Consider the following 13,749-nt stretch of genomic DNA (forward strand, 5'->3'; position numbering starts at 1 on the left):
CAGAATTACATGGTCCACACTTAAACAGTGAAGACACAGCGTAAAAAGCTACCCAAATGAGAGGGATACAAATATGAAGAAAGTTGGCCAAACTTCTACACATTTTGTAGGCATACACAAAGTGCCCATTACACTTTGAAAAATCTCAGACCAAGTACTTAAACAGAACCAATCGGCATTAGAAAATACAAGACTTGACTCTTAGCATTACCAGAGACAGCGGCAAGAAGAAAGAAGAAAAAAAAAAACAGATCTAAACATGAATAACAGGAGATACAGACTCCATACCAAGTAAGGTTTCGAGTTGAACCATTGACTCAATCAGCCTACGAACAGGCCTAATTACTCTACCAAGCCTGGTAGTGTAACGATCACCAGTATTTAAATCAGCTACAGGATCTTGCCTAAAGGATTCACTGGCAGAGACAGGAGTTTGGGGAGAGTGGATAGAACCAGCCACAGCCACAGTATTATCATCAGTCACTGACACATCAACTTGTGCATTTGGCTCCTCTTGATTTGACAACTGAGAATGCACCCATGAAGAAGTGCGGACATCACCACAAGTAGCAACAATGGAGATGTTCGACATAGAGTCTGCATGTGAGAGTTCCTCAGCCTCATTCTGCCCATCATCTGCGTGCCCAGCAGACTCAATCTCGGCAACATATAAGGACTCACCACTGCGTGGCTGCTCGGTTTGACCACCACAGCGTGCTGCATCAGATGTCTGTGAAGGTACACTACCGGCAAGTACTTCAGCAACCTCACGATCAGTACCAACCCTTTCTGGTTCAAGCAGAGGGAGGAAGTTCACTTGAAGAAGAAGATTCCGATGCACTATTCTCTCACTACCAGCTCTGTCACGGATCTTATAGACATGTATGGAAGGTTTTGAGGCAACAACAGTGTACATGACTGGCTCCCATTTGTCAGCGAGTTTTCGTTTTCCTCTACAGCCTTTGTTAGCCACAAGCACTTGATCACCAACGGCTAGAGGTAGGCCTTTTGCTCTTTTGTTGTACTGGCTCGACTGGTGTTTTTGTTCCACAACAGCATTCTTCTGTGCTAACGCCATGGCAGACTGGAGGTCACGGATAAGAGATTGGACATACTTGTCATAATCGCAGATTGACTTATCCTGCAGGACACTTTGGAACATGAGGTCAACTGGCAACCTTGGTACTCTACCAAACATTAGATAAAAAGGGGCTAAACCCGTTGTTTCGTGTGCTGTGCAGTTGTACACAAATGTCATGGTCTGTACCAACTGCGGCCACTTCTGCTTAGGCCTAGGTGGAAGAGACCTCAGCATATTACCTAATGTCCTGTTAAAACGTTCAGTACCCCCATTCCCCATTGGGTGGTATGGAGTGGTTCTCGACTTGTCAACTCCAGCCAGTTCAAGTAGCTCAGCAATCAACTCACTCTCAAAGGTAGCTCCCTGATCAGAATGGATGCGTTGGGGAAATCCATAGACGCAGAAGAAGCTGTCCCAGAGTTTCTTCGCAACTCTTTTTGCTGTCTGGTCTTGACACGGGAATGCATGCGCCAGCTTTGTGAAGTGATCCGTGACCACTAAAACATCCACAGATTTGTTGTTCCGATCTTCAGCAGACCAGAAGTCGATGCAAACGAGCTCCAGTGGGGCTGTGGTCTTAATACTCTCCAAAGTGGCTCTCGCTGCAGGCTCTGGAGTTTTGCTGAGGACACACCTGGGACATTTTTTCACATAATCTCGCACATCACGCTCCATGTCAAGCCAGAAAAACCTCTGACGGGTCAAAGACAGAGTGCGGGGCTGCCCTTGATGACCAGCCAGGTCGTGTACACCCGAAAGTGCCTCAGACTTCAAGGAGTCAGGTAAAACGAGTTGGAACTTTTTGTGCTTGGTGAGCGGGTCTTTAATAGCTCTGTACAGGATTCCATTAAGCAAACAAAGTTTGTCCCACTGCTTCAGAATTCTCAGCACACACTGGTTATCATTGGCACGTTCACGTCTTGATGGTCTGCGTTTCCTGCCGACGTAATAAGACACTCTAGCAATGACAGGGTCTTTGTGCTGGTGATCTTGTATGTCTATCAGTGAAAGAGAATGAAACACTTCCTCGTCTCCACTTATCAAAGAGTTCAGATGTTCAGCAAATGATGTTGCTCTACATTCAGTTCCTGTTTCCCATTCATCACAGGAGAACAAAATGGAAGACACGTCATCAGCGGACATTGATGTATCCAGACCAGCATCAAGTGATCCTGTCCCTAATGTTTGCGGTTGGCAGGTAAGACGGAACACCTCTTGCACATTTCCATCCTCTACACAGTGTACTTGTCGCAACAGTTCAGAATAAGGCTCGGACAAAAGCCGCTGACTCACTGGCCTGACAAATGGATTCCTACTGAGCGCATCCGCCACAACGTTGAGTTTTCCAGGAACGTGTTTGATCTCAAAAGAATATGGAGCAAGTTTCGAGACCCAGCGCTGCTCACATGCATCCAACTTCGGCTTGGTCATAATGTATGTCAGCGGATTATTATCCGTCCACACAGTAAACTCATGGCCCTTAAGCCAGTGACTGAACTTGTCGCACACCGCCCACTTCAGAGCTAAGAATTCCAGTCTATGTGCAGGATATTTTGTTTGACTGCGGCTCAAAGCCTTGCTAGCAAACGCTATTGGTCTTGCCTTGTCCTCACCAGCAGGGATCTGAGAGAGTACTGCACCTATGCCATCCAGTGAGGCGTCAGTACAGAGAAGAAAAGGAAGCTCAAAATCAGGATGAGCCAGCACCACACTGTCAACAAGAGCCCTTTTTAGCTCTTCAAATGCCACATCACAGTCAGGGGTCCAGTCCTGAGGTGTCAACTCCCGAAAAGTTCCTGCTTTCTTGTGACTACCAGCAGCTTTCCCTGAGCGTTTCTGGCCAGCTGTTAAGTTGAATAAGGGTCTGGCAATGCGTGAGCAACTTGGAATGAAGGATTGGTAGTACAGGACCATGCCGAGAAACGATCTGATCTTTTTTTGTGAAGGTGTGATTTTGTTTTCCTTCATTAAGTCCTCCTTCTGAAAAGCAGAGATGACTTTAACTTTCTCCTCATCAACTGAAACACCAGTACCATCTATCACATGGCCCAGGAACTTTACGGATTTTCTCAGAAAGTGACACTTTTTAGGTGCCAGCTTCAGGTTGCTGGTTCTCAATCGAGAAAACACGATCTCCAGCCGCTTCAATGCCTCCTCTTCAGAAGGAGCAAAGACCAACAAGTCATCCAGATAACAGAGCAGACTGGAAAAGTTAAGGTCTCCAAAAATGCTGAGCATCATGCGCATGAAGGAAGCTGGGCTATTGCAAAGACCTTGAGGGAGACGATTATACTCATACAAGCCCATTGGTGTTGTGAAGGCAGTGTATCTTCGGTCAGACTCATGGAGTGGTATGTTGTAAAATCCTGAAGTTAAGTCCATGGTGCTGAAAAGGGCATTACCACCCAAGGCTGCGAGACAGTCAGCTTGATGGGGCAGAGGATGGGCGTCCTTGAAGGTTTTAGCATTCAGCCAACGAAAATCAGTGCAGACCCTCAGATTACCGTCTTTTTTCCAGACCATCACCAAGGGTGACGCATATTCACTGACAGACTTGCTGATTATGTTTTTCTCCTCCATCTCTGACAACACTTCTCTCAATTTTTGATAGTGGGCAGGTGGGATGCGGCGATAGGGCAGACGGAATGGGCGCTCATCATAAAGATGGATCCTGTGCACAAAATCCTTTGTTTCTCCACAATCCAGTTTATCCTTCGAGAAAACATCCTGGTATGCCACAAGAAGATCCGTCAATTTCCTCTTCCAGACCTCAGAAACCTCACATCCATCAATGTCAATATCTTTCAGACCACAGTCTCCCAGCAATTGTGCAAGATCAGAGGATGAAGCAGTTTTAACAGGTAATGACTCAGAAATGTGACAATGGGTTCTACTTAAGCCCTGAATGACTGTGAGATCCTCCACAGCTAGACAAGAGGAAACATCGGCCAGTTTAGTGTTGCGGCGAAGCGTCACTGATGTTGGATTAGGGTTAAGGATCTTCATTGGCACCCATCGATCGCCCCACATCGGTGTTATTACTCGTCCGACAAGAATGTTTTTAGGAGCTGAACGTGCAGTGGTCGGCTCAACAATTACAGCACTTCCTGGGGAAACAGGCACATTAGCTGGCAATTTGCCCCAAACAAGATACTCGCATTTGGGAAGCAGAGTGATTGCCTGACAGAGTTTCACAGTTCCAAGTTTATCAGGCTGTTGAGGTCCAGACCATCGGGAAATACAACTCAGAAGCTCAAGGAATTGCTCACACTCAGGATTATTGTTATTGCAAGAAAGAAGCTCCCAGTACTTGTCATGCGATTTCATCTTCTGCACAACACATTTGATCACATTACTTCCAATTATGAACTCATCTCTTTGTCCTGGCACCACAAGAGTAGGAACAACAAACTTGAATCCATAGACTTCAATCTCCAAGTCGTATGTACACTTTGGCTGAATCGTTAGGCCGCCACAGCCGACCAGGACCACATTACTTGCAATCACTTGAGGTGGTGGAAGAAGACCATCAACTTGCAGCTTGGACTCACCCTCTTCACTAAGCGTGCAGGCCATACTACCAGAATCCAGTAACCCCTTTAATGTGTAACGTCCACTAACCGTCACAGGAGCATAAAACAACTCACTTGCCCCATCAACTCTTTGAGACCCCACATATAACACGGTTTTGTCTTCTGGCAATAGTTTGCAGCTGTTAACAAAAACATTTTGCACATCTTCTGTGAGGGAGGTTTTATGAAAACTGCCCATGCTACCCCTCTCGTCGCATGGGCTCTTTAGTTTAACTGAGCAGTATCTGAGGGAGCCGCAGGGCATGCAGCCTTAGGACAGTCATTCTTAAAGTGGCCGGGCCTGAGACAGTGACGACATAGCCTTTGACGTCTACAATGCTCATACGTCGTGTGTTCCTTGGATCTACAAACCCTACATGCAGCACTTAAGTTGGCTTTGAAATCTGGAGTTTTAATTGGGTGAGCCTGACTGGAAGTTAAAGAGGCAGTGCACAATGACAGGACTCTATCCATCATGCCAACGATGTGCTGAAGGCTGGTATCTGGAGAGAACGGAACAGCATATGGATTAAGATGGCTTACAGGGGTAAGTGACTGGGCTGGCATGGAAACAGGCTGCTGAGGAGAACTGGGCATGGAAACTGGCTGCTGAGGAGAACTCAACATGGAAACTGGCTGCTGAGGAAAACTGGGCATGGAAACTGGCTGCTGAGGAGAACTGGGCATGGAAACTGGCTGCTGAGGAAAACTGGGCATGGAAACTGGCTGCTGAGGAGAACTGGGCATGGAAGTGGGGCCTGCCATAACAGTGCACTGGTTGCTTGCTGACAAGGACATTGTGTGCTGCATCCTTGAAGAGACTCTCTTTAGTTCCCTCTGATGACTATCCAAGCGCTCCTGGACCTCAGCGGCGCTCCATTTCTCAGCTGGCTTAAACTGAAAAGACATAGCAAGACTTGGGTCTGGGCAATGTGAAATAAACATCATGACTGCTTCAGCAGCGGGATCCTCGACACTCTTATTACGTCTACGCAAGCACTCATTAGCAACATCTATGGACTTGTTAAGCCGTATCCAGTAATCCATGGGGCTTTCATCCGCTCTAGGGACAGTGTTATAGAAGTCAGCCATAGGCATGTTAGAGTAAGACAACTCACTGAAGTTTCGTTTGAGTATGTCAAACACTGCATTTGGTAGCTCACTGGCACTCAGTTCAGGTCGGCTTCGCAGGGACACTTTAACTATATCTCTCGCTTTGCCAGCCAATCTGCTTAGGATGAGATCAGAGACATCAGTTTGCATTCTGCATTTTGTTCTGTTCAAATAGCTGTACATCATATCTTCCCACTCGTGCACAGTAAATGAATCACTCTTATCTCCCCTAAAGAATGGCGGAGGTGGTGCATCTTGCTGTACTATCACCTTGAGGCTAGATTTATCAATATCCTCATTGGAGTGCTGAGACTGGCACGGCGGATTTGGCTGTACTGGGCTGGCATGGTGCACAAGGTTAAGGCTGGCTGAAATACTCTCTCCTATTTTCTGAGCCAGATCTGAAATGATGCCCCCTAATGACTCAGGAGTAACGACAGGTTCAATATCAGGGCGTATGATTGGGGTGGAGCTAGCTGCTGGACCTACAGAAACACCAATCGCTGAATCAGCTGTGCGCACATGGTCAAGTCCCAAATTAGCTAATGCTCTCCCTCTCCCATAACAACGTGTAAATTCAGAAACCCCCTCATTTCGATACATTTCAGGTCCACTGCCTCTGCCCAAAGGAAAAGTGACATTAGATTGTTTCACAGGACTGAAATCGTCTTTGCCAGTATCCTCAAACATGCTTCAATTTGTAAAGTGAAACAGATAAAACATGTAAAAATGAAAGCAAATTATGTTACAAACAGTGTAACCTTAAATGATGAAAAGTTCAAGCATACTTCAAATAATTCAAGGAAATATATGAAATCAAACAACTCAAAATAAAACACTTCAATATCAAAATTCTGATTGAAAACAAAATTTCTCTTCTCAAAAACAATTATTTAATTTTCCTTGTTCAAAATGCATCAAGTGTCATTGATTATATACTGTACAGATAAAGGATACGATGCTTGAAGGACAATGAAGCGTCCCGCGGTGCTTATCAGTCTCTGTTGTTCAGTTCAGAATGCACCAACGACCAACGAAAGTGCTCCGGAGAGAGAGAAAAAAAGTTTATCAGAAAGTCAATAACTCTTTACCGTCCCTTTAAGACACAACAGTCCGGACCGCGATATCACACGCAGTTCATCACACACACACACGCGCGCGCCCTCCTTGTGCGCGAGCGATGGCGATGGGGAAGATCGTCGAGGAAGAAGAGCGGCGAAGCGTGCGGGCCGTCACGCAACCACGGCGATCGGCGAAGCGCTGATCTGATGATCCGAAATGATCACGGCACCAAGTGTAACTGGTCTGTTGTCTGCGTTGTGTTTTGGTTGATATGAGAAGGACAAGACAGCATTCGCAGTTTCACCGATCTTTTATTCCTGATATACAAACACATGTAATCAGCCTCTTAGTGAAATTCGCTCTCTTTAGCTCTCTTCAGTGCGTCACCAATGCAAAGAGGAATAAATCACAGAACAATAAACATACCTGATATACAAACACATGTAATCAGCCTCTTAGTGAAATTCGCTCTCTTTAGCTCTATAAAACAAATGTGATGTACAGTTGTCACATGTGCTCTCGTTTCACATTTAGGCACAGATGCAAAAATATAGCTCAATCGGAGTGAAATGACAAAAATAACCACTCAGATAGGTAAAATAATATTATATACATAAATTAGAGTGAAAATATAGACATAAAAGCAATGATTAAAATAAAGATTAATTTAGATTAACAGGAGCCCAAAATAACCTCACCTCTTCAGTGCGTCACCAATGCAAAGAGGAAGAGGAGGGGACAGAACAGGAAGATATACTGACTCATGACGTCATCACAATTAATTAAAGGGAAAGGTACTCATTTCACTTAGGCAGACATATCAGGTACATGTAAACGAACAATTTTGTGAGAATTCTAATAAACTATACATACATTTAACAGTACACTTTCTGTACCTGTTACACCAGGAAGGTATTAAAGCACCCCTGAACCAAACAATGTCAGCTTCTGATAGGCTGAAGTAAGTCATGAAGTAAGTAAGTGAAGTGAACTAAGTTATGGCGGAGCAATGCAGCATCTCGTTCCCTCTTCAGGGAACCGAGGTTATAGTCATAACCGAGGCATTCCCTTTCAAGGGAACTGGCGTTGCGTTGTAAGTTACAATACTATGGGAACTTTAATATCTACTATGCCATACTGACCAATGCTTGTCTAGTGTGAATAATACCTGGAGCGCAACTAAGACTGAAGTACCTTGAAGCCAGGGGTGGTGCCCAGGTCAAGGTCATAGAACCTGACGAATGTGTGCGGAGATGACCAGCCCGCTGCAGCCCATACGTCATGAAGAGAGGCCCCAGAGAGCAAGGCTTTAGAAGCCGCCACACTCCTAGTAGAATGGGCCCAGACAGCCAAGGGAGAAGGCTGACCGGCCAATTCATAAGCAAGAGAGATAACCTCGACAACTCACTTACTCATTCTCTGCTTAGATGCTGGGTACGCCTTTCTGGGCGACCCAAAGCATTCAAAGAGTTGATCAGATTTACGCCACACGGCAGCTCTGTGGACGTAAGCATCAAGCACCCTATCCAAGCAAAGCACATTTCATTTCTCCTTGTCTGGGCGGAGGACAGAAGGCCTGCAGGCCTAATCCTCAAGGTTCCACGGAGGAAACAAGATAATAATGGGTCTCTTTTCAAGGATACACCACTCAAAGGAGTGTGGTAAACAGGGCCAAATAAACAATAAGTGTAGAAGGGGATAATCCTGTAGAGAAACGCTCTTGCGGAAACTCTAGCACTGTACCAACCGGGCAGTTAACTGGGTCTAAACCTCCGTTGTGAGACCAGCCTCTATGAGTTGGTCAATGACTCTATGGGCCCTATTTTAACGATCTGAAACGCAAGTGTCAAAGCGCAAAGCGCAAGTAACTTTGTGGGCGGGTCTTGGCGCTGTTGCTATTTTCCCGGCGGGATAAATGACTCTTGCGTCTGGCGCAAATCTAAAAGGGGTTGGTCTGAAGTAGCTTCATTATTCATAGGTGTGGTTTGGGCGTAACGTGAAATAAACCAATCAGAGCGACATCTCACATTCCCTTTAAGAGCAGGCGCTCTTGTTCTAAAGCGGATTCCTATTATAACGGCGGATTTGCCAGGCGCACGCCAGGAGCGGTTCACAGCCGAGGAGACCGACGTTCCCGTCAGGGACGTTGGGGATGGAGAAACACACCCAAATTAATTTCGGTTAAACAGGCGTATGATAATTTGGGTAAATGTGTAAGCTAGATGTATGCTTTTATAATAAACTATCTATCTATCTATCTATCTATCTATCTATCTATCTATCTATCGTAATAATGTATGATTTGCAAAAATGATAACTGCTGCTTCTGTGTAGATGAGAGAATCAAAGTGTATGCTCGTTGTGCACACGCTACATTGATTAAGGCCAAGCATGCGCCCTTAAAATAGCATATGAATAACATGCGCAACGCGCCACTGACTTTAAACTGTTTTTTTTCGGTCAGTGGCGCAATTGTTTTCTAAACCTGTAAAATAGCATGAGGGAACGTTTGCGCCGGAACACGCCTCCTCTTTGCGCTGAACCGCCCCGGGGAGCGCAAGTGTATTTCTTAGTTAACCGACGTGCTTCTGTGGAGGGAAAAGTCCGCTTTGCGCGGGTGCAAAATAGGAATGATACATGCGTCCGTGTACAAAGTCAATTGCGCTGGGTGCAAGATAGGGCCCTATGACTCAAACCCACAACTTTCATACCTCTGGACGGGGGTTAAATATTTAGCCCCAGCCTGACACAGAAGGTCCCTCCTGATCGGAATCTCCTTAAGGGAGCAATAGAGGAGGGATATCAAGTCCAAAAACCAGATGTGAGTTGGCCAAAGAGGAGCCACCAACAGTAGATGGGCACCCTCCCGGCAAACTCTCTCCATAACTCCCGAAAGCAGAGCGATCCGGGGAAATGCATTCAGGCATAATGGTATTCAACACTAGTGGGGCTGGATGACACTAATATGTCCTCTTCCACTTCTCTTCTTCCTCCATAGAAGACCCACCACCTCGGGGTAAAGTATCCATTCCTCGGGCCTCAGCCCTTGTCTCGACCTAAGCGACCACTGATGTGTTGTCTAAATGGACAAGAACATGTCCCCTTTAGATCAGAAAACGCACTTCCACAGACCCTGGAATGAGTGGCCCTCCAGGACCGCTCCCCAACACGTGAGAGAAGCATCTGTCATAAGTATCACGTGACGACAAGTAAGTCATAACACTGGGCCTTTGGACAAGAACCAGGGTTTCCTCCACATCGTCAAGTAACAAAGACATCTTCTAACCTTGATCATGTGGAATGGATTGCCCCTGGAAAATCCCCTGGTCTTGAGCCACCACTGCAGGGGTCTCATGTACAACAGGCCAAAATGTATGATGTTGGCTGCTGCTGTCGACAATCTTTGAAACTGTTTGACAGTGCGTGACTGGCCTAGCTTCAGCTCTTTTAATGCTGAGAGGGTTATGTGTGCAGGAGAGAAACGTGCCTGCATCATCACAGAAATCCTCCAAAAAGGTGGTTCTCTGTACTGGAGAAAGAACAGTCTTCTTTGCGTTCTGCCTCAACCCCGCTCTTTCATATGAGCGAGGACAACATTTCGATGTTAAAACGGCATGTGCTCTGAATGAGCTAGTATCAACCAATCGTCGATGTAATTCAACACGCGAATGCCCTGGAGTCGCAGAGGAGCCAGTGCAACATCCACGCCTTTCTTGAAAGTGCAAGCTGACAGTGCTAGGCTAGCCAAAAGGAAGAACCCTGTACTGGAACACTTTGCCCCCTAAAGCAAACCTGAGGAACTTCCTGTGGTTTTGAAGGATGGATATGTGGAAGTATGCATTTTTGATGTCTATCATGACAAACCAGTCCTCTGTACTGATTATAGTCATGATTTGCTTTAAAGTTAACATTTTGAACTTTAGCTTTTGGCCGCACGATTTACATGGTGCAAATAAATCGGACATTCTTTTTTGGAACAATGAAATACCGGCTGTAAAATCCGGATTCTGGTGGGGAACACGTTCTATGGCCCCATTCCCCAAGAAAGTTCTCACATCTTGTTCCATAACCAGAGACTTCTCTGGACCCACCATAGTGGGCAGAACCCTGTGAAAGCGAGGAGAACGAGAACAAAACTGAATTCTTTACTACATTTCGCTACGTTCCCAGATGTACACTGGGATACTGACTAGTTGGGTTGGTTGAACGGCCCCCTGAGGGCACTGGAGACACTGACACTGGCGTTAGAACCTCTTAGCTGAAGCCTTCCTTGTAATGATGACATTACTCAGATCCGTTTTATCTTTGCCAGGTTGAGGCTTCGAGCGCCTACCCTGCCCCCATTCTTTCTGCGGCGGGGCACGAGAAACAACACTTTCTGTTTTTGTTGCGCCCTGTACGAAGAGCTTGAGAGAGCCTGGGGCTACTTCCGCCCAGCAGCCTTTTGAGACCTTTGATCGACAAGGGAAGACCTGCTGGAATGCCACCACTTGCTTTTTAGCCTTCTGGAGCCTCTCTACGACTGAATTAACGGAGTCGCCAAAGAGTCCCACAGGAGAAAGCGGGGCATCCAACAGATATACTTGTCACTTTCTTTAATATTAGATAGATTAAGCCACAAATGTCTCTCTGAGGCTTCCAGAGCTGTCATAGTATGGCCAATAGCTCTGGCCGTCTCCTTGAGTAAAGCCCCTCCCCCTCGTCAAGGTCTTTAAGCAGGTCGGTCTGTTGTGCCTGCAAAATGCGCATAGTATGCAGACATGCATCAGACTGACCTGTTGCTGCATAAGCCTAGGTAAGGGCCTTGAGGGATGATGCTGAATCAGGGGAAAGATCGCTCAAAAGCACTTGTTGGCGGGACCCAGAAAAAACACCGTGCCAGGTTGTGCCGATAGACGATGCTCAGTTGATAGACGCAGTGCGCTGATGTGCTGATGCGCCGATAGACGATGATCAGAAGAGGATTTCCCCGCAAAAATTGTATAGCGCATCACCCCATTACCAAAGAGCTGCGAGGAAAATAAAAGATTAGTTAGATTATCTTACTCCTCATTTAAAAAACAACTTGATTAAACCGAAATACTTCTCTCAAATTTTTTCACTACTTATGGGCCACAAGAGAAATATTAAGAAAATAAATTAAGACAGTTAGCCTAGGCCTATATACCATTATCAACACGTTGAAGTAGATTCAGCTCTCATCATCTCTGAAAGAATATGAACCGTTAATGCAGTGTCAAATGTTTTTGCTTTCACTTTCTGTTGTAATTAATTGACTGGGGTTTGAGACTTCTTCACCACCATAACTCTAGAGCAAAGTATGCACATTGCTTGTGTGATATCCACTGACTCACCTTCATGGTTTAAAATGTAAATATTTCCAATATTGTGCGAAAATTTCCTTTATCAATAATTGTTCGAAAAATGATGGACAGAGCTTTAGATTTTGCAAACGTCATTCCCCATGATAAAATCAATTAAATGATCCCCCCCACCCCCCCAAACGTCCTGCTTCTCTGCTGGCCAGTTGATATTTTATTTTGACACAGCACGAGTGATAACCTTCACTAGCTCTTTGTACCCAGGAGAGTGAAGTGACGAATCTTCAGACTCTCCTGCATCGACTCTCAGTACACCAACCTCCTCAGAGGAAGATAACTGAAGCACCGGGCCCTCACTCAGGGCGGAAGAAACCGCAGAGCAGGCTTCCTGATCCTGAGAGAGGAGATATATATTGATATATAGGCATACAACCCCACATATGACAGATAGAGTAACACAGACAGCTTGCTGAAGAAACAGAAGCTGACATTGTTTGGTTCAGGGTTGCTTTATACCTTCCAGGTCATGATGTCTCCCGCCTATGACGTTCCGCCACACCATTGGACTGATTTCACACGTGCTTCAAGACGCAATCACGCAGAGGTGTTCCCATAGTGTCGTAACTTATGACGCAGTGCAAGTTCTCTTGAAAGGGAACAGACAATTTGCAGTTTTGCATGGGAAGAGTTTCAATAATATGTTTGTATTTTAATTTTTAATATATAAATTGAGGACTAATAACTCTGATTTCTGCCTTCTGACTTCTAGTTTTGCCTAAGTTTGAAGTTACTCTAAAAAGACCAAATAAAGTAAGTGTTGAAGAAGAGGAACTGATAATTGAGGTTTGCGGAAAGTGAGTGGTTTCTTTTTATTTCCTGCATTAAAAAAGCAACGTGCTCTTCCATTCACACTTTTATTTAATTGTTAATTGTATTATAATTTTTTTAACTCTTGGGTCAGTTTCTTACTTTAACCCCCCATCCTAATATATTAGTTTCTTAACTCAACCCTGGGCTATAGATCAGTTGCTTGTACCTTCTTCACAGATACACTTATGGACAGCCTGTACCTGGTAAATCACGGGTGAAAGTGTGCCGTAAATTAAAGCCCTACATTTCCTATTACACAAATTCAGTGTGTTTAGAGGAAACCATTGAGGTATGTGAAACACAGTACATTATCTTTAATACATTTATCTAATTAAACCACTCTTCTGTTAATAGTTATGTTTGTGTTCATTCATTATAATTAGATAAAAAAGACAGGCTGTGCGATCCATACCTTAGATCTATCACTCTTTTTGAACGTCACACTAAAGCATGTGATGCAGAATTCTCTTCATGTTGAGGCAATGGTTACAGAAGAAGGAACAGGTGAGCTGTTCAATTTGGTCAGATCTCTGTTACCTACATTTCTTATATTTCTCATTTTTGACCTTTTACTTTTATTTGAATAAATATTTATGTAGGTGTTTTGACTATTTACAGAGATCACCATGACAAAATCTGAATCTGTATCTCTGACTTATGAAATTGGTAAAGTCACATTTACTGACCTGCCCAAAACATATGAACACGGATCAGTTATTGAAGGAAAAGT

At 44.9% G+C, this 13,749-nt stretch overlaps 1 protein-coding gene across 1 annotated transcript in view; it reads left to right on the forward strand.

Annotated features, from left to right (window-relative positions):
* LOC311296859 (alpha-2-macroglobulin-like) overlaps positions 1 to 13,749 on the forward strand; it is a gene marked incomplete at its 5' end in the record, with an annotated part of 37,056 nt that overhangs the window by 7,549 nt on the left and 15,758 nt on the right. The window contains 4 exons of the mRNA XM_084418839.1: positions 12,919 to 13,003; positions 13,197 to 13,308; positions 13,403 to 13,523; positions 13,638 to 13,747. Coding sequence (XP_084274965.1) covers positions 12,919 to 13,003; positions 13,197 to 13,308; positions 13,403 to 13,523; positions 13,638 to 13,747 — 428 coding nt within the window. The remainder of the gene's footprint in view (positions 1 to 12,918; positions 13,004 to 13,196; positions 13,309 to 13,402; positions 13,524 to 13,637; positions 13,748 to 13,749) is intronic.

The sequence above is a fragment of the Rutilus rutilus genome (assembly GCF_951802725.1).
Source record: "Rutilus rutilus genome assembly, chromosome: 9".
Taxonomy (NCBI): domain Eukaryota; kingdom Metazoa; phylum Chordata; class Actinopteri; order Cypriniformes; family Leuciscidae; genus Rutilus; species Rutilus rutilus.